Source organism: Tupaia chinensis, unplaced genomic scaffold (assembly GCF_000334495.1).
Source record: "Tupaia chinensis unplaced genomic scaffold, TupChi_1.0 Scaffold000672_1, whole genome shotgun sequence".
NCBI lineage: Eukaryota > Metazoa > Chordata > Mammalia > Scandentia > Tupaiidae > Tupaia > Tupaia belangeri.
The window spans coordinates 1,773,610-1,795,128 of NW_006160195.1; the positions used below are offsets into that span (position 1 = coordinate 1,773,610).

Below are 21,519 nucleotides of genomic sequence, written 5' to 3' on the forward strand. Positions count from 1 at the left end.
GGGGGGGGAGAGGTTTTTGCTATAGGGCGCGTGCGCTCGCCAGACAGACAGACAGACAGAAAGCAAGAAATCACTCCCCAGGGGTGATGGCCCCACCCCAATCCCTTCTCCTCCATTCTCCTTCTCGGGATCTTGGGCATGCACGTACATGTGCCCAGCATGAGTTTTAAGCCACCGGTTCCAGGATGTGAACTGTGATCGACTACGTGGGAGTCCAATGATGTAGCCATTACGCTAACTGCTGGTCCCAACTTCAAACTTTTTAAGAAGCAATCTGCCTTAACTCAGCCTTAACCTGCCTTAACTACTGTTAATCTGAAATTCCTGCTCCCTACTTGACCTCCAGGCTCTTCCATGGTTCAGACATTACTATAGGGACACATAGCACTTTTCAGTCATTCACTACTACTTAGATTCATCATGAATAATAAAATACTGCATTTCCTCTACTTCAAGATACTCAGTGCTTTTTGTTTTTTACAATTTAATACCTATCATCTGACCATATTTTATTATATATGTTGGAAAAAACCTATGGGTTGCAGGCAGAATAAGTCATAATACAGCTAATACAAGTATAGACTAGCTGAACATAAGTTATTCGATTATCAACTCAATTGAGTTTTCTGCAAATGTTCATATTACATGCAGCTGAATTTTAACCTACAATCCCTAATATGACTTTGAATATTTAAAATTTCACTATAAACCAGTATTGAATGAAAAAGCTATTGTGTGTGCAAGAGATTGCATGTTGCACACAATTTAATTAAACGGGATAGAAAGGAATAGAAATTATGGACCAACCTCATAGCCATATAGTTAAGGAACTGGATTCCACATGGCTGACTGTATAGTTTTATTCCTGGCCCCAGCAACTTGAGAAACACACTGGACATGTGTGCAAGCATGCCCTAAATCCCAATAGGATAGAGAAATAGAGGACAAAGGACTGCAGCATGACCCACAGGGGGAAGGGGGGAGCTTTTCCCTTTTCCTCACCCTCTCTGATAAGTGCATGCACTCTGGCAACTTAACAAAAAAAAAAAAAAAAAGAAAGAAAGAAAGAAAAAGAAATTACCAAATCTCCTGGAACAGATAAAGAATATTCAAAGCTTAAACGACTAGCAATCAAATGACAAAGGTCTAACTGCCTGAAGCTCCCAGCTATTTAACTTCTAGCAATACATAATCAATCAAGACAAAATAAAACTGTAAGTTTAGTCAAAGAGAATATGCAGATCATGCCCACTGTTCTTTCAAAGGCCTCAAAATTATACCACCAACCTTAAAGATACTATAGGAACCAAAGACCATGAGCAGTGTGTTTTTATAAAAAGCATCACTAAATTCTGAAGTTACAGATAATTTCTAAGAACTAAATATGATGCAGAACTTCATTAATATGAAAAATATCTATACTTCAAACTCTGGTTATGCAAAAAGCGTAATTCATATGTAGGCATATGAATTAATGAAAGCCATCTTAGACATTTTAAGTGTATACCATGTCATGTTTCTTTGTTTCTGGACAGATGCAATTAACTCTAGGTCACATTTTACCATTATCAAAGGCAAAATAATACCCTTATCATTACCAATAGTGCCTTAGATTAGAGGATTATAGAAATTAAAATAACTGCCATTTATAGAGCACCCAACACTATATTTTACATATTTTTTGAGGGTTTTTTGTTTGTTTGTTTGTTTTGCTATAGGGAGGCATATGCTCACCAGACAGACAGAGAGAGAGACAGAAAGTGAGAAATCACCCCACAGAGGGGATGGCCATACTGCAATCCCTTCTCCTCCATTCTCCTCTCAGTATCTTGGGCATACAGTTTAAGCCACCGGGTGTGGGACTAGAACCATGGTTGACTACTTGAGTGTCCAGCAACATAGCCATTACACCAACTGTTGGTCCCTATATCTATTATTTGTAATCTTCATGACAACTCTACAAAGGAGGTACTCTTAGAATTCCCATTTTTCCATCTTTTCCTTTTTATTATTTTTTTTAGCTGCCAGAGAGTATGTACATTTGCCAAAAAGAGGGAGAGAGAGTATCCACAACCCTCCAATGAGGCAAGATCACAACACTCCTTTTTCCTCCATTTTTCATCACACTGAAATTTGAGGCATGCAGACACATGCATTCAGTGTGTTTTTTAAGTGGCCAGGTTTCAAAATGCAGTCAGCCATGTGGGATCTGGCTCTCTAAGCATAGTTCTTAAACTCTATGCTATAAGGCCAGCCCAAGAATTCCCTTCTATATTGGGGCCAGCAGGTGGCATGGTAGTTAGGGGCGCTAGACTCACACATGGATGACAGCAGTGTGAGTCCTGGACCTGATGGCTTGCTTTTTCACTTTCCCTCACTCTCTCTTTGTCCCTCTCTTGTCAAATTAAAATAAATAAAGTTAAATAATTCTTTTTAAAAATTCCCTTTTATATTTAATAAAATTAAGTTTCAACAAGACCAGCGACTTCTCAAGGTCATAAAGGCAGTAAACAAAGACTGGAACCAGGTCTGCTTAAGTCCAAAGCCCAGTTGTGATCTAGGGTACTATAATGCCTCTCCCTACTAACAACCCAGGCAATCCCCACTCCCACCCTGAGACAGCAAACACAGATAAAACTCTTGCTTGAAGAAAACCTACTATGATCTCAGAGCATGAAGGACCAGCATAATTTTAAGGTAGCAGAGTAACCCTCCCAACCCAAGCACCTCCAAACTAATCCGAATCCTGCTGTTTATATAACTGCTTCATTTTCTCAACCTACACTTATGGTAGCAATAGGTTGGACCTACCACCACTAAGAACAGTTCAGAGCAGACAGACCTGAAAATAGGCTCAAGTAGGTCCCACACTGACCAATTGCCTCAACATTCGAACAACCAATCACCAATCAACTGACTGGGTCAGTCCTTCCAATTGTACCAAATAGGAAGCAAGTCCAGAGAAAACAACAAATATATTTAGCAAGAAGCAAAGGTATCCTCTCAGTTTCTGAGGTTATGGCTTGGCCAATGGTATTCTTTTCTCTGGAGGTCCTGCTTCACATTAGACTTAATGGTAGTAGAAGTTCTCCTGAGACTATGGGAGAGTTCAGTTCATTGTGCCCTTCATCTTCTAGAGATCCATCAGAAGTCTTAGAGCAGCCCACGATTTTAATAAACAACTGCTTTTCTTCTCAAGTTTTTCTCGGATGATAGGCTGAGGTTTATGAAGTTTACCCCATTTTCTAGATACATGCCACTGGATAGTTTTATCTCCAGTGTAAAATCCTTTCAGGGTTTTTCCTTAAATATTCCATCAAGAAAGAACCTCAAGCTTGGATGCTAAAAGTGGACTAAGGAAATTCAAGAAACATTTATTGACCATTTCTGAGGATACAAAAATGAGTAATATATAGTTCCTACCATCAGGGAACTCATAGTTGAATGTGAGCAGTAAGACCAGATCAAAACTAATGACAATAAAAAAGGAGAAGATGGACAATGTTATCCTGGAACACAGAGAAGGAAAGAATTAATTACAGATGCAGGATCAGTGATAAACTCGGGTAACACCAATTGAACACTTTTTACTATCAGATACCACATCATTATCTCGTTTAATCTCCATAACCATTCCACAAAATATGTTCTAATACTACTACCCTCACTATATACATGAGGAAACAGAGAGGCAAGGTCACATAGCTAATGTGTACGTATGAGGTAAGACTTGGACTCTGCTGCCCAAGATCAAAGCTTGTTTTATTTTTACTAGAGTAAAATACAACTCCTTGAGTAAAGAAATTCTTTCTGGTAGAAGAGGAGTCAAAACTCATTTCCTCTTCTGTAATATGGGATAACAGCAGTGCCTGCTATGGTGAAGGCTGAATGAACTGAAGAACATAAAGCAAATAGCCAATTGTTTGGCATAATGTAAATATTCGGTAAATACATACAGCTTTGTCATCATCATCATCATCATCATCATCATCACTGTCACTTATTCTTCAAAGGGTCCAGAATGTAGTGAGTCAATGGGTTTTGCTTTGTTTTATTTAAAGGGGTAAAAAAAATAAAAGTAAATAAATAAGGTTTTCCCTCTGAAAAAGAGAGAAGATCTCACCAAACCACAAGTCCTTCCCATAACCACTTCATAAGTGAGCTCCTGTTTCAACAAAGGGCCATGCCATACCTTCTCTTCTGAAGAAACAGTCAGCTTGTCACTGGATATCAGGCTGCACACCTGGTCCAGACTTAGGCTAAGAAATTCTTCCCCCAGCATCACCTCTGGAAAGTGCTGCTCTGTTCCAAAAAAAGCAGAAGTTAGGAAAACAAAATTATAACACACTCCTGCTCTTCCATGAGCCAGTGCCATGACAATCTGTAGAATTCAGAGCGAAGTTTTAGGGTTGGGGCAGTGATGATAGAGACAAAGAAGTTCCTAGAGGGAAACCACCTTTTAATTCAGCAGTGAAGTTATCATCCCATGTGATCTTCCATCAAAAATGGGGCAGAGAGATCTGAGGTTATGTTTTTTCATGCCCCGTGAGATTAATAATGGCATTGCAGAAAGGTCTCATTGGGACTTCCTTACTTAACTGAGTTCATTTTCCTTCAAGGCACAAGTTGGGAGAGTTGCAGACTCTGTCCCCAAACAAAAGTGGGTAAGAACTACTATATGGCTAGAAGTTTCTGGTGTTTTTGAAAAAAGTCAATATTAGAAGGTTGGAAGACAGAATCGTCCTTTCTTACTGAAAGTCAAGCCTACTATAGTCTCTGGTTCATGAAGAAACTCAACTAAGCATCTATGTAGGTATGGTAGCAATAGGTTGGACCTACCACCACTAGGAACAGTTCAGAGCAGACAGACCTGAAGAGCTATAAGGAGAATCTGAGGATGGGTAGAACAAAACAGAGGTCCACACAAGGAAAATGCCAGGGACAATTCCTACCCTGACTTTTACCCAGGATACCATCCTGCTATTATAGAGCATTATATTCACTGAAATGTCATCCACTTCAGAATAAAAGTAACCTCGGTTCAAATCCTAGTCCTGCCACTTATGAGTTATATCATTGAGTCAATGGCTCTATCTTCCTATGCTTCACGATCCTCAATCTGTAAAATGAAGATAACACCAACTGTCTTGCTCTAATGAGAAAGGATCTGTGAAAGTGCTTTGCAAGCTCTTCCAAGGTCAATCTGCCCAAGAGTTGATGATTCCTGGTTCAAGAGGCTCTGGTAATCACAGGATCCTTCCATCTTTTGCTGTAGACCTTACTCCTTTCTCAGTCCTTTCATAACCATGTACCATCACTTCAAGGAGGACCCACGTTCCTTGCCCTCCAAGCCTACCCCCCTTCCTTTTTGGATGGCTCCACTATAGCCTGGTAGGCCCTTGGGTAACACTAAAGAGCTATACTTCCTGGTTCCCACTAAGTGCTACCCCTACTTGATCTGACTGGCCTCATAAATAGATTCAGACTCTCTCCACCCTTGGAAAGCTATTAAAATATCAAGTGTGCTGCAGCTACAGAAAGAAAAGAAAAATCAGAGCAATTAACCTCCTCTTTCATATTCAACTTCTCAACAATCAACTAAAAGCTGGCCTCATAGTCTAGTGGTTAAGGAAGCTGGATTCCATTCAGGGATGACCCCACGGCTCTAGTCTCAGACCCAGCAGCTTGAAAAAGACACCAGATGCATGTGCCAAAATTCCCAATGGGATGGAAGAATGAAGAAGGATTTGTAGAATGATGACACCCTATTAGAGGGTTTCTCCCTGTCCCTCTCTCTCTCTACCTCTTTGTCTGCCTCCAGTGAGCCTAAGTACCCTTGTTAATTTTTTTTTGAGAAGTTATGCTGTAGGGTGCGTGCACTCGCCAGAAAGAGAGAGAGACAGACAGACAGAAAGCAAGAAATCACCCCCTGGGGGGATGGCCACACAGCAATCCCTTCTCCACCATTTTTCTCTCAGGATCTTGGGCACACACGCACATGCGCTCAGCATGACTTTAAGCCACCAGGTCTGGGACTCGAACCATGGTCAACTACATGGGAGTCCAGCAACATAGCCATTACACCAACTGCTGGTCCTCCCTCTGATAAATTTTTAAGATAAAATAAAAATCTTAAGATTTAAATCATTTTTTGCAAAAAATCATTTTTTAACTTTTTGGAGCCAGCAGGTGGCATGGTGGTTCAGGGCCCTGGACTCCCACATGCTGATCATGGATTAAGTCCTAGATCTGGCAGCTTGCTTTCTCTCTCTCTCTCTCTCTCTCTCACTCTCACTCTCACTCTCACTCTCTCTCACTCTGTCCCTCTCTGGTCAAAATTAAAATAAACAAATAAATAAATAAAGTTAAATAAAATAATTCAAAAATTCATTTTTTAACTTTTTAAATTGACATAATTTCAGACCCAAAGAATTGCCATATGAATTCCCACCTTCATTCAGAGTCTCTAAATGTTAATATTTTACTCTCAAGAGAGTTATAGGCTAGCCTGTGGTATGATCTTCAATGTGGCTGGTCCCACATGATAGACTGCACAGTTAAGAGTCTCAGACACAGCAGCCTGTAAAACACTCTGAGCACGTGTGTGTGTAAAATCACAAAAGGAAGGATAAACAGAGAAGAGGACTGTGGTGTCACCACACAGCTCTAGTCTCAGACTCAACAGCTTGAAAAACATACCAGGTACATGTGTGTGGGTGCTAAAAATCCCCCTGGGGTGGATGCTTTCTCATTTTCCCTGTCTGTCTGTCTTTCTGTCTCTGTCTCTCTCTCTCTCTGATGAATACACATATCCTATAGCAAATTTAAAAAATAAAATAAAAAAGGATGGTCTTTATTTCTGTTAATGTCAACAGAAAAAAATGTCTTCAGTTAAAGCTTAGTTTTAAGGGGTCAGACATTCAGATAATCTTGACCAGAAAAGCTATGGAAATATCTAAAACTACATAGTATTATTGTTTAAAGTTTATTCCTGAAGATCTAAAAATAAAAGCAAAAGAGTAACCTTTGGATGATGAAAATTCAGTCTTGGCATGTAGACTGGGAAAGTAGAGTCTCCTTCCATGCCCTAACTAGTCCAAGAAGTCTTTGGACCACAGCCCCCTATCAGTTGGCAACAGCCAAGATACAACAGATAGAAAAAGCAGCCACCGCACAAGACAAAGCACAAGACATCAAGGCTCAGTCGTCTATCATGGCTGAGCCTAATAGGACTATAACATTCTTAGGAAAGTCAGGCAAACCACCACTTACATTTCTGTGGCCCAGAGCCACATCTGGCCTTCCCACATTTATCTCTGGTTGATCAAAAACTGGCATATGGGGCGGGGGGAGAGTGAAGGGAATAAAATGAGAAAAAAAAGTGAAATTCTGTGCTGTGAAAAATAACTTCCTTACAGCTCATAAAGCCCAAAGTAGACAAGCTTAGATTTTTGAAAAGAAAGATAACAGAAGTACAGTAATGCATTTTCTTATTTTTTTTAAAGAGGTTTTTGCTATAGGGCGTGTGCGCTCACCAGAAAGACAGAGAGAGGAAGAGAGACAGAAAGCAAGAAATCACCCCCCAGGGGGGATGGCCACACCACAATCCCTCCTCCTCCATTTTCCTCTCGGGATCTTCGGCACGCACGCACACGCGCCCAGCATGAGTTTTAAGCCACCGGGTCCGGGACACGAACCGCGGTCCACTACATGGGAGTCCAGTGACATAGCCATTACGCTAACTGCTGGTCCCACAGTAATGCATTTTCTAAGTGACTTGAAGATCAATCCAGAAATCCTCTGAGGCAAATCAAAACAGAAAGTAGTTAGCACCCCTGACTCTCCATCTCTCACCCTCTGAGGTACTGCAGGATTCAAATCTAGGTCCCTTCTTTCCAAAGTAGGCTGTTTCTTTGTCCATCTGGAATCTTCTACTGAAGTCCTATTTAGAAACCTTCCTAGGAAGCAGTGTCTGATGGGAAGGGGGCAGCAAGGGAATTAACAGGCAGCAGCTTCTCACCCAAGACTGGCATCCAGGAGATGTGCAGGGCATGAGCAGGTAGGCATAAAGAAAGGGATTAAAAGGGGGGGGGCGTGTGATGGCACAGGAGTAATGCAACTGGACTCACATAGGAGAGGTCCCAAGTTCACTTCCTAGGACCTCCCTGAGTATGCCAGGCACACCGCATGCCCCTGTCTGAGTCTGGTGGGACTGGGACGGGATCATGGTGTGGAAACCCTGTTTGGGGGAGGAGTGGGGGGGAAGGTGCCTGTCTCTCCTTCTCTCTCATAACAACAACAACAATAACAAAATATTTTTTAAGGGAATCTTCTTCCCTTCTTCCCTTTAGTATGAGGAGACAGGCTTGAGTTCCCAGAGTCTTTGGATCAGAGTTCCCATTCTATTAGCAATACTCTAGAAACAATAGGATGCTTTGACTAACTCAACAAAGTGTGATGCACCCGATGTAGTGTTTCTTCAACACTACGATGACTACGAGGAACCTACTGGCTTGTAAAAGGGATTAGACAAGGCACCCATAACTCCAAACCAAGGTTCACAGGGTCATGACTGGGAAAGGCACTTCATATAATAAACAAAATGAGGAAGCAAGAAAATTCAGAGCATATATAGAGAACGGCAAGGCTACAGTTTAGCTAGAGCCTAGGCTATGTCTTCATTCATCTAACAAAAGTTTACTGAGCACCTACTAAATATGGGGACCTATGTCAGACTTCCAGAAGTGTAACAGAAGAGCAGACAAGCTTAGATCTTCAGGAAGGGCTGCATGCCCTTCCTTTAACCATGAGCTAGCCCCTCAATGGGAATCTCTAATAATGAACTCCAATTTTTCTTGTGTTTTTGTTTCTTTTTCCTTAAAGAGGAAATGAAACAAAGAAAGTCAACTAATTAAAGATTCTGGTTAAGAGTCCTTAATTAGCTAGGCTTATACTGTAAATATGAAACATTGTTTAAGTCCCAAGTTCTGATCGATGAGGCACAATGGTATGTTCCTATCCATTTGAATGAGAAATTACAGAGAAGAGGTAGAGGCACTACATATCACTTTTCCCCACCAAGCAACTCAGTGATGAAAGGAGGAAAAATTTGGGTGGCACACTCCTAGAAAAGGACTTTCTTTAGGGGCATAGTCTTTTCGATGAAGCAGACATGGAAAAGAATGAGGCATTTCCTAATAGGAGCTAACACTATGTCAGGTATTTTACATATATTATGTTACTAATCCCCCCACACCCCACACAAAGCCCTGCTGAAGTAAATATATCAATATCTCCATCTTACAGAAAATGAAAGTCTAAGCCATGTGCTTAGGTTCTCCCAAGAGCAAGGAAGTGGGAGAGACAGGTTTTGAAACCAAGGCTGCCTGATTATAGTAACAAATATTCTGATGACAATAAAAACCAGTTCTGAAGATAATAAAAACCAGTTCTGAGCAAGCCATTAAGAGTCAATAGAGATATCAGAAAACCTGAATAAATCCCTCTCAGGAGTTATGGAAACAGAGAGAAAGAGAAACAGAGAGAGATAAAGGCAGAGAGAGAGAAGAGAGGATATGAACCTAGAAGAGAGGATATGAACCTAAAGAATTTTTTAAAAAGCATAAAGCAAGGCTGGCTTCTTGGCACAGTGGTAATACACTGCTCCTGGATCTCACATTCAAATGGCAGTTTGAATCCCCTGCCTTGTGAGCCTGAAACGCTCCAGGCATGTGCAAAGGGATCCGAGGTCCAACGGGCTATAGGACTAGAAGACAGCAATCACGGCATGACCAGACCCTGTGGAGGTGGGTACAAAGAGAGAAAAACAAATATTCCCTCTCTCTCTCTCTCTCGTGTGCATGCACACATCCCATCATGAATAAGGAGGGGGGGGGGAAGTAATCTCAAAGTAGTAGTGTTCTAAGCACTTTGGATGTAGTCCTGGGTTCAAATCTCAAACCTAACCTATAGAACCCCTCTCAAAAGTGCTGGAAACAGAGAGACAGAGAGAGAGAGAGAGAGAAAGAGAGAGAGAGAGAGGTAGAGACACACAGAGAGAAGCGAAGATATAAAACTAAAGACTTTTCTTAAAAAAAAAAAGAAAGAAAGAAAAGGAAAAGAAGAAGGAGGAGGAGAAGGAGAAGAAGAAGGAGGAGGAGGAGGGCTGGCTCCATGGCATAGGCCTGAGTTAATCTTCCCCTAATTCTCCTATTAGTCTCAATGAAGTGATATTCTTCAATGTTCCAAAAGACTCCAAAATAGCAAATAGTCATCATCATCGCCTTAATCACCTGCTTCATTTCATAGCTCGCTCTTTCTGTCATACTGGGGCTGGGAGCCCCATGTGGGCAAGGAGCAACTCTGCCTTGTCTGACGCTGAATCCTCAGGGTCCAGTCCAATATCTACATATACTAAGCTCCAAAATTACTACTGCACTTTCCTGCCTGTTCTTCAGGATGCCTAGGGCTAGGGAAACCTCCAAAGCTAGCCACATGTCTGGTCTTCCCTCTTTATGGAGTAAAATAAAACTAAGTTTTTGATCTGGTTCATTTTGAACAAATGGAACTGATAACCCATCTGTGATTTTTTTGACCAGGAGAGATTAAATGAACCCCTCAATTCCCAGGGCCAGCAACCCCAGAGAAAGGACATAAGTACCTCTGAACTGAACCACTGGTCCCACCAGAAGACAGACTGTTTGACACAGGCGGACACACAAACAGAATCAAAACCGCCTTAAGTCACTCTCTCTCCTGCCTCTTATTACCCTTTGCAGCGGCAAATATTGAATCAATACTTTGGCTTTCAGGGCCCACAGTTTATCTGTCTCAAAAGGTAAAGTCTCAACTTCCACAGGGAAGTAAGGGAGACCTACCTTGACCTCTTCCCACAAAAATCATGATCACCAGTCCCCAGACTCTAAATATTACCTCCACCCTCGCTGGAGATGGTGAATAATGAGCTCTCTTTCCATGACTTACTTCCAGAAATACATGTATCCCCTCCTTTACATGTACATATACATGCACATGCATGTACACACAGAGCCAGGGGATAGATCAAAGCTATTTAGTTACCAGTGCTATGGATTCAATGCTGAAGTTCCCTATTACCTAGAAAACGGAAAGAACAAAAGAAGTTTCCTAAATTCCAACACAGAGAAGTGCTAGGAACAAAATCAGTGTCTATACTGCTGCTTCTGTATCACCATCAGATTAGAAGCAGAAAATGAAGGAGAAGCAGGAGTAAGACCAACACCATGGGCAGATAAGCTGTACTGGGCTGGTAGGTGGGGAAAAAGTAGTGATGTTCAAGACACAGGCCTCTGGAGCCAGAGGGCCTTATTGTGAATGTTGGCACTGCCATGTATCAGCTATATGATTTTGGGCAAGTTACTAAACCTCTTGGGGTTCCATTTCTTCATGTATAAATTGAGAAAATGATGGCCACCTCTTAGATTCAGGTGACTAAAGTAAGGTAATGTCTATGAAGTACATAGCACTATGCCTGGCCTCTATCAAGTATTAAAAAATAGTAAAAAGAAAAAAAAAAAAAAACATCATCATCATTATCATTATTACATGGTGCAAAAACTATTGGGGGCAATAATTTTCTAAGACCCTCACTGAGTCAGAGGTTAATGATTTTTAAATGCTTTGACAAATTTTTCTGCTGCCCTTAGTTTAATTACTTCATTCCATGATCTCAAATGACTCAATCAATCTAAAAAAGGCCATTTCTCTCCACGAGCTTGTGAAATTCAATGGCTTTTCCATCTGTGGCTGGAGGGTTTCAGCTCAGCTTTGGCAAACTGATATAAACAACACGTCCAAAGAATTTTAATTGCTATTTCATTAATGGGGTCCATTTACATCTCTCTCAAGTAGCTCAGTTGATGGCCCAGTGCATGGCTGTCCAATTACCAAACAACAAAGTCCCCATAAACCTGAGGCCTAGTCTATAAGGTTAAAGATTAAGCAGTTCCTAAAAACAACAATAATGAGGTATAGGAAACAGGTTGTGTAAAACTCTAGAGTCCCTTTCCAGCTACTAACTACCTAGCAGACTAGCAGGGAGGCAGGGGTCTGAGCAGTCAGCTTCTAAATGTGGTATCCACCTCCCCCACCCCACAATTACACATATCACAGCAAAAACCTGGGGACATAACCCTGAGAGAGAAAATAGATCCAAAGAAAGCAGGAGGAACTGCCACAGGAGGGAGAGATAGGGCCATTTCAAACAGGAAACCAAGCAGGCAGCTGGATAGAGAGTTGAGCCCCAGCCCCACAAAGTCATGGTCTCACCAGGAGGGCTGGAGACTTAGCAGAAGGCAAGAGCTGACCTTAAAAATAAAGTTACATTGTTTTAGGGAGAGCAATTTGGCAATGCGTATCAAAAGAATTTTAAATGCACATTCTCTTTGATCCAACAATTCTGTTACTAAGATTGTGCCCTATAAGTATACTAGCAATTGTACTCCAAAATACCATATAACAGATGCTTCTCATAAAGCATTTTATATAAATGAAAAAATCGAAAACACAAAAGTCCATCAATAGAGGACTAGTTAAATAAATTATATCTCACTGGTATAATGCAGCAAATAAAAAGAGTTAAGATACAGCCATAGACAAGGATCTGGAAAGAATTCCAAGATTTTTGTATTAAGTAAGACAAAACTACAATGACTACAGAACGCTTCCATCTGTGCAATTCAATAAGCATAATATATAAATTCTGTGGGGATACCAACATATGCATCCTGCCCCTCCAGAAAAAGGGCCTGGGAGAAAAATGACTTTGCGTGTTACATCTTTATGTACTGTTTTCATTTTTTCGTCATGAATATATGTTGTTTTTCTTAAATAAATTCTGTAAAGTTTTTAAGTGGTGGTATGGAAATGTATCTGCTGATGTGGAAAGATGTTCAGAATATACTGCTAAGAATTTTGTGTAAACTAGTAACAGACATATGCAATACATACTATCGGTGCTGCCTGTGGGTAGCACATCAAGGTGCTCTCTCTCTGGGTAGAGATGGAGTGTTTTTCAGGTTCTCCCTGTCTTTTTGTTGCTTTTTTCTGTAATGATCAGGGATCCGTTTTATATTAAAACAGAAAGAATAACAGCACTAATAAAGATAGCAAAGTTTTTCTTAGAAAAGGACAAGGAACAGCATTCAGAGGCAAAGCCTGACCAGTGAAGGCAGAGCCAGCTGGCCAGAGACTTAGGATGGTTGAGGAAGCAGCAAAGGACATACCTGCCTGGAAATGATCCCCGAAAGTGCATGTGAGCTGTAGCAGCAGTGATTCAAGGAATCCTGTCTCTCCAGCCTGGACCCAGCTTTGAGGTTCTCTCACTGCAGATGCTGAAGCTGGCAGGGTGGCTACAGGGTAAGGCCTTAAGTGTTCTGCAGGACACACCTTCCTGTTGCCCATGGCCCCCAGACCATCTTGGAAACAGGTTAGGATTATGACTCCTATCACAGAGAGGAGGAACAAGGGCCATTCAGCCCCAAAGTGTTGGCTGGTTTGATCCCTACCCTAGTTCTGGAAGATTTCTTCACAGTTTGTTGGCTTAAAACACCTAAGGTGGATCATGGGCCCAGGGTGACCACAGAGGCCAACAAAGTCTTTTGTGCATGACCCTAGATGGTATCTACACCTCCACACTTATCATGAGACAAAGTAGCAGGGCTAAGAGGCAGTGATGGGCCAGCAGGTGGCATAGTGGTTAGGGCACTGAACTCCCACATGGTAGACTGTGTTTGGAGTCCTCGACCTGGAGGCATGAAACTCACACTGGGTGTGCGTGCATGTACCAAGTCTCAAGAGGAGAATGGAGGAGAAGGGATTGTGGCATAGCCATTCCCCCTGGGGGGTAATTTCTCACTTTATGTCTCTCTAGTGAGTACACGTGCCCTTTAGCAAAAGTCTCTAAAAGAAAAAAGAAAAAAAGAGGCAGTGATAGCAGAGAGCATCAGTCTCCACCTAAAGTCAGGGATATAAGACCAAAGAAACAAAGCAGGCCCAAATCAGAGGGAGAGTGCAAGGGAGTAAGCATAGTCAATTTCCACTTCTTTTCTCAGAAAATATTACACAATCTTACCTTTAGTTCACTTCTAATCCCTTTTTATCATGGTCTTATCAACTTTTGCATTATCAGACCACCTTAAAAACACAGCCTCTCTGCCGTGCATGGCTAAAGATGCAAAGAAAGCATCCAGGAGTCATCACAGCTCCATAAAAAGCCTGCGCAACAGTGAGGAGGCTCTCAGCCTGAAGGTCAGGTTGACCGAACCAGGGAAAGGAGGAGGGCTCACTCATGTAGTAAGGGAACAGGCTCCATGTGCCCATGAAGGAGTCACCCAATAGAGGAGAGAAGGAGGCACCCACATGATGCTTCCCCTACCCCAAGGATAAATACACAGCTTGTGTCTAACAGAGACAGCTGGATCTGTCTACACTGCTAAATTGTTGGGATTTGGTGACTACATGGTACAGGCTTCCAGGCACACATTTCCTGTGGAAAATGCCAACCGTAGCCACCTGCATGCCTCAGCTATGATTCACAGAGCCACCTTATGTCCAAATTCGGCCTGGTAGGTGTAAAATGTAGTGGTTCTCTGGAGTCAGCACTCTCTGGGTTTGAATTAGCCTGTGTGCTAAAATAACAAATTACTTCAACTCTTCGTTGTCTTAGTTTCCTCAGCTATTACATGCATTAAGTGAGATGATACCCATAAAATGCTTAACATAGGATGTGACCCAAAGTGAAAGCTCAATAAACACTAGCTATAATATAATTCATTAGGATATCTTCATACATATATGTGTGCACACACACACACACAATGCTGGCAGAACTGTCACTATGACAGCATCAGGACCTGAGAGCACCAAAAAGATAGTTGTGTTCCCAGATGTACCTTCTCCACTCTCCCGCAGATGAGTCTCATCATCAGGTGGTGAAAGCATCAAGCATAGATTTTGAAATTGAGGAAAAGACAGGCCATTAATAAAGATAGGGATTCAGTACACTCCCCAAACCCCAGCTGATCGTTTCAACCAACTACAAGAAGATAGGCTATGTGCTCTGTATACACGCATGCATGCACACACTATGTAGAAGGAGAGGGCTGGTGGGGGGAGATAAGGAAGAGAAAAAACTGGCATCTAAGCACATTCCCTTTACCACCACACTGGCAAATGCCTGTAACAATAATTTGCACCAGCAAATGTATGCCTTGGCCAAGCTCTTAGTATTCACAGAAGCAAAGCCTGAGCACATCCCTCAAGAAAATGACCTCTTCAAAGGCTGAGATAGGGAGCCCTCTCCAGAGAAAAAGCTCCCTAAGAAAAGGTGGAAAGAGGACGAAGACTATACAAGCAAACAAATGTACAAGAGGGCCAGCACAGAAACAGGAGAATTGAGGTTCAGGCCAAAAAAGATAGCAGGAGATTCAGGAATGGGGCTACTAGGGAATGTCCCTCACAAAAATTATCATCAAGACTATCTTAACAACTGGTCCCATTCGTGTCTTCAAAAACAAACTTCAGAAAGAGACCAGCAGTTAGTGTAATGGCTATGTCGCTGGACTCCCATGTAGTCGACTGTGGTTCGGGTCCCGGACCCAGTGGCTTAAAACTCATGCCGGGTGTGTGTGCATGCATGCTCCAGATCCTGAGAGGAGAATGGAGGATTATGGCATGGCCATCCCCCCGGGGGGTGATTTCTCGCTTTCTGTCTCTCTGTCTCTCTCTGTCTTTCTGGCGAGCACAGGTGCCCTATAGCAAAAACCTCTCCCAAAAAAAAAAAAAAAAAAAAAAAAAATTACAAAAAACTTGGAAATCCATGCATAGTTTTTTCATGATATGCATTTTCCATAAGTTTTTCAAAGACCTTCTCATCCAGAATCTTTCTTTTTTCTCTTTAAGTTTTTGTTACAGGGTGCATTCACTCACCAGAGTGTGACTGAGAGAGAGAGAGAGAGAGAGAGATAAAAGAGGAAAAGTGAGAAATCACCCCTTTGGGAGAATAGCCATACCACAATCCTTTCTCCTCCAGTTTCCTCTTGGGATTGGGATAAATGAGTCTGCACAGGTTCTTAGGGTTGGGGCTTATTTAGAGAACAAAAGGATGCCAAGAGCAGAGCAAATGCTTGTTGCTATGTGGACTGAGGGGTGGATGCAGCACAGTTGGCAGGTGGGCAGCAGGTCCTCAGCTAATTTCCAGACACTGGATAGATGGGAAACACAAAACAGAACAGCAGCTGTGAGAGTATCTGGGCAGGGGGAAGAATGAGGAACTTTACTGCAAAGGAAAAAGGTAGCCAAGATTGAATCTGTTAAATGACCAGACCCGTTTCCTAAATCACTTATGGTCTTTCCCCAAACTGAAATAAACAGCAATGATCTCTGTTCAGCTAAATGTAGTAGACTGAATATGAATGTTCATCTCTACTCCCTCCAAAAACTCCTCTAATATAACAAAATGGCAAACTCTAGCAGGGAGAATGTCTCCAAGAAAAATAAAAATTGACAGGTTATCTGATCTATTGAAAAGTATTACTGAGTTGTAGCTGGCAAGAATTTGTGGTAGTATACACTATGCAAAAGAAAAAGGCAATATTAACTGCCTTTCTTATTTAAAAGAAAAATTTTATCTGATTAAAAAGATAAAAATTGTTATTGTGGCTGGCCTAATACTTAAGGAAACCAGATCCCAGATGGTCAAAATTTGAATCCCATTCTCAGCAGCTTGAAAATCACACCAGGTGCATGTGCATGCATGCCCCAAATCCTGACAGGATGGAGAGATGGAGAAAAGAGATGCAGCATGAACATGACCCACTATGGGATGCTCGCTTACTCTCATGCACTCTCACACAATCACACGCACACTTCGGCAATTAAAAATTTAAAAAAATGTTATCGTAATGCATGGTTTATCTCAGTTGTGAAAATGATATTAGAAGAATAAAAATGAGAGGGGCCAGCAGGTGGTGTGGTGGTTGAGGCCCTGGAATTCCCACATGGCTGACTACAGTTTGAGTCCCAGACCTGACGGTTTGCTTTCTCACTCTCCCTCCCTCACTCTCTCTGTCTTTCTCTGGCAAAACTCATGTGAAAAAAAAAAATAAGTAAATAACTCTTTTTTAAAAATGATAGAGCTTTTTAAAAAAGAAGAAAGAGGAGAAAGTACATGTGTATGAGGGAAAGTCTGTGAAAGCTCAATCTTACCCTTCTGGGTAAGTCAATAAATACTATCTAAAACTAATACATTAAAAAAAGTATTATACGCATTTTATTTAAATAAATGGAGGTGAATAGCAGATGAACAGCTTTTAGCAGAAACAGAACTCCATTTTCATTCCTTTAGTATTGAGTGAAGCTAGAGCGCAAGACTTAGTATGGAAAAGTAGAGCAGGGAAGTCTTGTTTATCATTATTAGACTTAAAATAGAACATATTTGACTTCTAAAATTATGTTCATATAACATTTTTATCAAAATAAGAATTTTCCTAAACAACAAGATATAAGATTTATTTCAAGACCTTCTATCCCCAAGTCTTCTCAGATTTCCTTCCTCTACTTATCATGAAAATTTTTATCTGTACCATCCATCTGGCAATTAATCATATTTCCCTTGGCAAGGAACTAAACTCTCCTTTTGTTAATTAACTTTCCACTTGTGCCCTGTCTCCCTAACTATAATAAATTGCAGCTGCTTCACAGCTGTGACCACTTCTCATAATCTTTAAGGAGTCCACACAGACCAGGTGATTAAATCCACAAGCTTGAAGGAGGTGCGGCACTGGTCTGGCTCCCCATTACCTGCATAGGCATTGGCCTGCTGCAGAAGGTCAGTACAGGTGTGCACATCTGCAAATGCACGGATGCCCAAGCAATTGGTGGGATGCAACTGAGACTGCAGGAAGTCACAGCAGTTCTGCCGAACGTCCATGAGCTGTAGCAAGCTGGCTGCTGGAAGCAGCACCTGCAAGAGAAGATGATATTCTGAGGCACTAGACTGAATGTCAGGGGTTCATCCCCCTAAAACACTTGTCCAATCATATCATTCCATGTGTAAGATCTTTTCATGGCTCACCACTTCCTGGTCAGTAAGTCCAAATATCCCACCTTCTTTCCAGCCTTATTTCTCACTACTGTTGACTTCATGGACCCTAAGAACCAGCAGATTCTCTGTGCCCTACAACTTACAGCAGTGCTTCCCAGTCTTTAATACCTGGAGAGTTTATGAAAATACAATTCTGATTCAGTAGGTCTAAGGTGCGGCCCAAGAGCTTGCATTTCTAATGAGAACCAGGTGGTGCTTGCAGCTGCTAGTCCACAAACCACACTTTGAGTATCAAAACCCTACATACACAGATGCACACCATATAGCTTGGATGTGTGTACTTGACTATAACATTGGAATCACCTGGAGAGTTTCAAAAATACTGACCCCTGAGTCTGACCCCCAAAGATTCAAACTTAATAGATATAGGGAGTTGGATATAGATGTTTTTAAAGTTTCTCAGGTGCTTCTAACATACAGCCAACTTTGAGAACCACTGCCTTACGCACTGAGTGTACTGTCCCTATTCCAAAAGGTAATTACTGAATTGTCCACTAATCCATTCACTATTTAATTACTGAATATCTATGTGCCAGGCACTGGTCTAGACTCTGAGATTCAGTGATAAACAAAAAAAGTAGGATCCTGCTCTTATGGACCTTATACTCCACTGAAACAAAAGATTCACCCTCAAATCCCTTGAGACTCGTGTAATCACACTTTATTCTCCCATCCAACAGACAAAAGTTAAAGAGCATCTGCAGGGACATTCTCAGAGAAAGGAGAGCTGTTTTCTTCTAAAAAGGTCACAGGACCCAGGACACATGGGTATTTACACTGCATCTTGGAAGACAGAAATAGTTCTTGTTCAGGTGTAGGTGAATGTGTTTTCCCTAAGAGCCAGGGGAATCTGGCTTGAACAGGTCTGCTAAAAGCTCAGACTGCCAACTGCTGTCTAATTTCCCAAGGACTTTCCCACAGCTGCTGAAACCTGCCCTCTAGACAAAAAATACAGGATACAGACCAAAGTCCTACTCCATTCTGGCTTTGCTGCCCCTGACTCCCACCTATGGAAAAGTCAGGTGGTCTAAGAGTCAATAAGAAATTCAGGAAAAAAGAAAAAAGAGCCCAACAGTTTTATTTGAGGCTACTTAGCTTGGAAATCTCAGCATCCATTTCACTCCAAAAATATTCCCTTGTTCTAGGTCTTTGTTCTCAGCTGCTTCCCTGGCTCCAGAGACAGTGACTAAGCCAGCTAGACTCCAGCTGTTCCCATTCACAAGAGCTTGCCCAAGAAGATATCAGCTGTGAATGCCTTTGTTTTCTTTATTCAGAGAATTACAAGTCTTTTTCTTTAAGTGATTTAAATTCTAGACTCTAGTCTTTTCCCAAAACAGCTCTAAGCCCTCTGCTCTGATTCTCATCACCTCTATGTGCACAGGTCAAAACGATGGGCCTTATCCATCCACTAGAGTAACCAGCTGTCTTGATTTGCCAAGGACTAAGGGGATCCCCAGGACTTTCAGTGCTAAAACTAGGATGGCTAGTCACCATTCACTATCCCTGCTCACATGCAATAATAACCAAGAGCCTCCACTGTCAGAGATCAAACTCCTGAGCTACATGCCTACTCTCAACAGGAAAAATTCTTCCTACCTAAAATCCTAAACTTTTCCCTCAAGACTAGTGAGATTTAGAAAGTGAGCTACTCTACATTTCCCCTTCCCTCTCTCCCACTCTCCTGTGTCCCTGGAAGTCCTTAGTGTTTTCTGAATACTCTATTATTCCTGAGAAAGAAAAAAAAAACTTTAAAAAATATTAAAATCACCTTCTGAGAGTTTTAGACCATAAGTGAATACAGCCAGGGTCCAGATATAACCACCTGAGCTCCTACTATGGCAGTAGGCTGCCACAGTCCCCAACTAAGCAGTCATAAACTAGAACACTCAATTAACCAGTGAGCTTGCTCAGCCTAGCTGAACAGATCCCAAGTCCAGATTAGTTTCTGCCTACTAGTTAAGTGGAGATCCATTAACCATTCTTACTGAATACACACCAGGAATGAAAATCTCTGCTCTAAGTCTCCAAATGATCACAATGATACCCCACCTGACCAGCACCAGCTATAAAGCCTAGAGTTAAAGCTATGGATTGACTTATCACTCTCATTTACCTTGGACTTCACTGGTTTTAGCACTGTAAGTTCCTCCACCTCTAGTTCTGGCCAAATTGGATAGTTACTTGTCCTAGGGAGGAACAACCTCCAACCAGTAAATCTAAAGAGCCCTAGGGAAGAGAAAGTCATCTAATTTTATATAGCACACACACACTATTCAGAGGTGTGGTGAGCCCCAGAAGAGCCAGGCGTGAGAAGAGGCAGGAATGACGCAGGAATATCTCCCCCAAGAAAAGTGCTTCTGAGTCCAATCTGGCCCCAGATTATATTTCTATTCAAGCCGTGACAAGATCACATTCTCTTTACTCTTACTCTCTTCCTCACCAAGAAGACAGCAGCTCGTCTTGATGCTTCAATTCTCATGCTCATGACAAGTAGTCAGAGAAATAAAATTAAAAGTATATCCTTAATATAGTCTTTAGATTGCACTTTCAGTTTTTAAAACTTTCCTGGATAAAGTGGACCATGTAGCTTTTAACTTCCCCACCATTCACAAAACCCACTTAGTAGGCAAAATTATAACACTTGCCACCTCTTCACACAACTCCCTCCTGTCTGGGTCCACTTCTGCCCAAAAGCATTCCTAAAATGAATGGGGCTTGTGGTTTCTTCAACTGCTCTTTCTCTCTCTTTGATCTTATACTGCGATAAGCTGTGAGTCAAAGGCCCCTTTCTCCCCTCCACTTGTTTCATACAGGAAGGCATAAAGAGACATCAAGGAAGTAAGAATGCTGAGGGGAAAGATTTGATGGTTAGAAAATAGACCACTGCTCAAACTCTGGGTTTCAGGGATAAACTAGGGCCCAATCAACTGGAGGTTCTGAGGTCTGGGCATGAGTAAAAAAATAAAGCCCCAGAGGCTCTGAAAAGAAAGAGGGCAAAATATCTAGGAGGTGAATGAATTCAGTTTCCTCTCTCAGCATCAACAGGGCTTTGAAAAGATTGCCTGATATTTTGCCTAAAACCCAACTCCCTTGAGTAGCAGTGGTAACAAGATTAGAATAAGAGGTCTAACTAGGTGAAATAGAGACCATGCTGGTAGTGATGCATACTTGGCCCCTGGGGGGTTGGAGGCTAAGACCAGAGGAGTAGCTTGCTGGAACTACCCATCATGATGAAAGATATCTTAAGTCAGAAAGCAATGCTAGCTTGCCTTCTCCCACCTCAGCATTATAGTTCTCAGAAAAAAAGCAGGCCCTGGATTGGCCCTCAGCAGAATTTACAGGTTTCCTTTTAGCTGGCAAAAGGCCTCTTCTCCATT

General features: G+C 41.7%; 1 protein-coding gene across 1 annotated transcript in view; it reads right to left on the minus strand.

Annotated features, from left to right (window-relative positions):
* Nucleotides 1–21,519, minus strand: part of KLHL3 (kelch like family member 3) — a 99,792-nt gene that overhangs the window by 58,261 nt on the left and 20,012 nt on the right. The window contains 2 exon segments of the mRNA XM_014592249.2: nt 4,193–4,302; nt 17,839–18,001. Coding sequence (XP_014447735.1) covers nt 4,193–4,302; nt 17,839–18,001 — 273 coding nt within the window.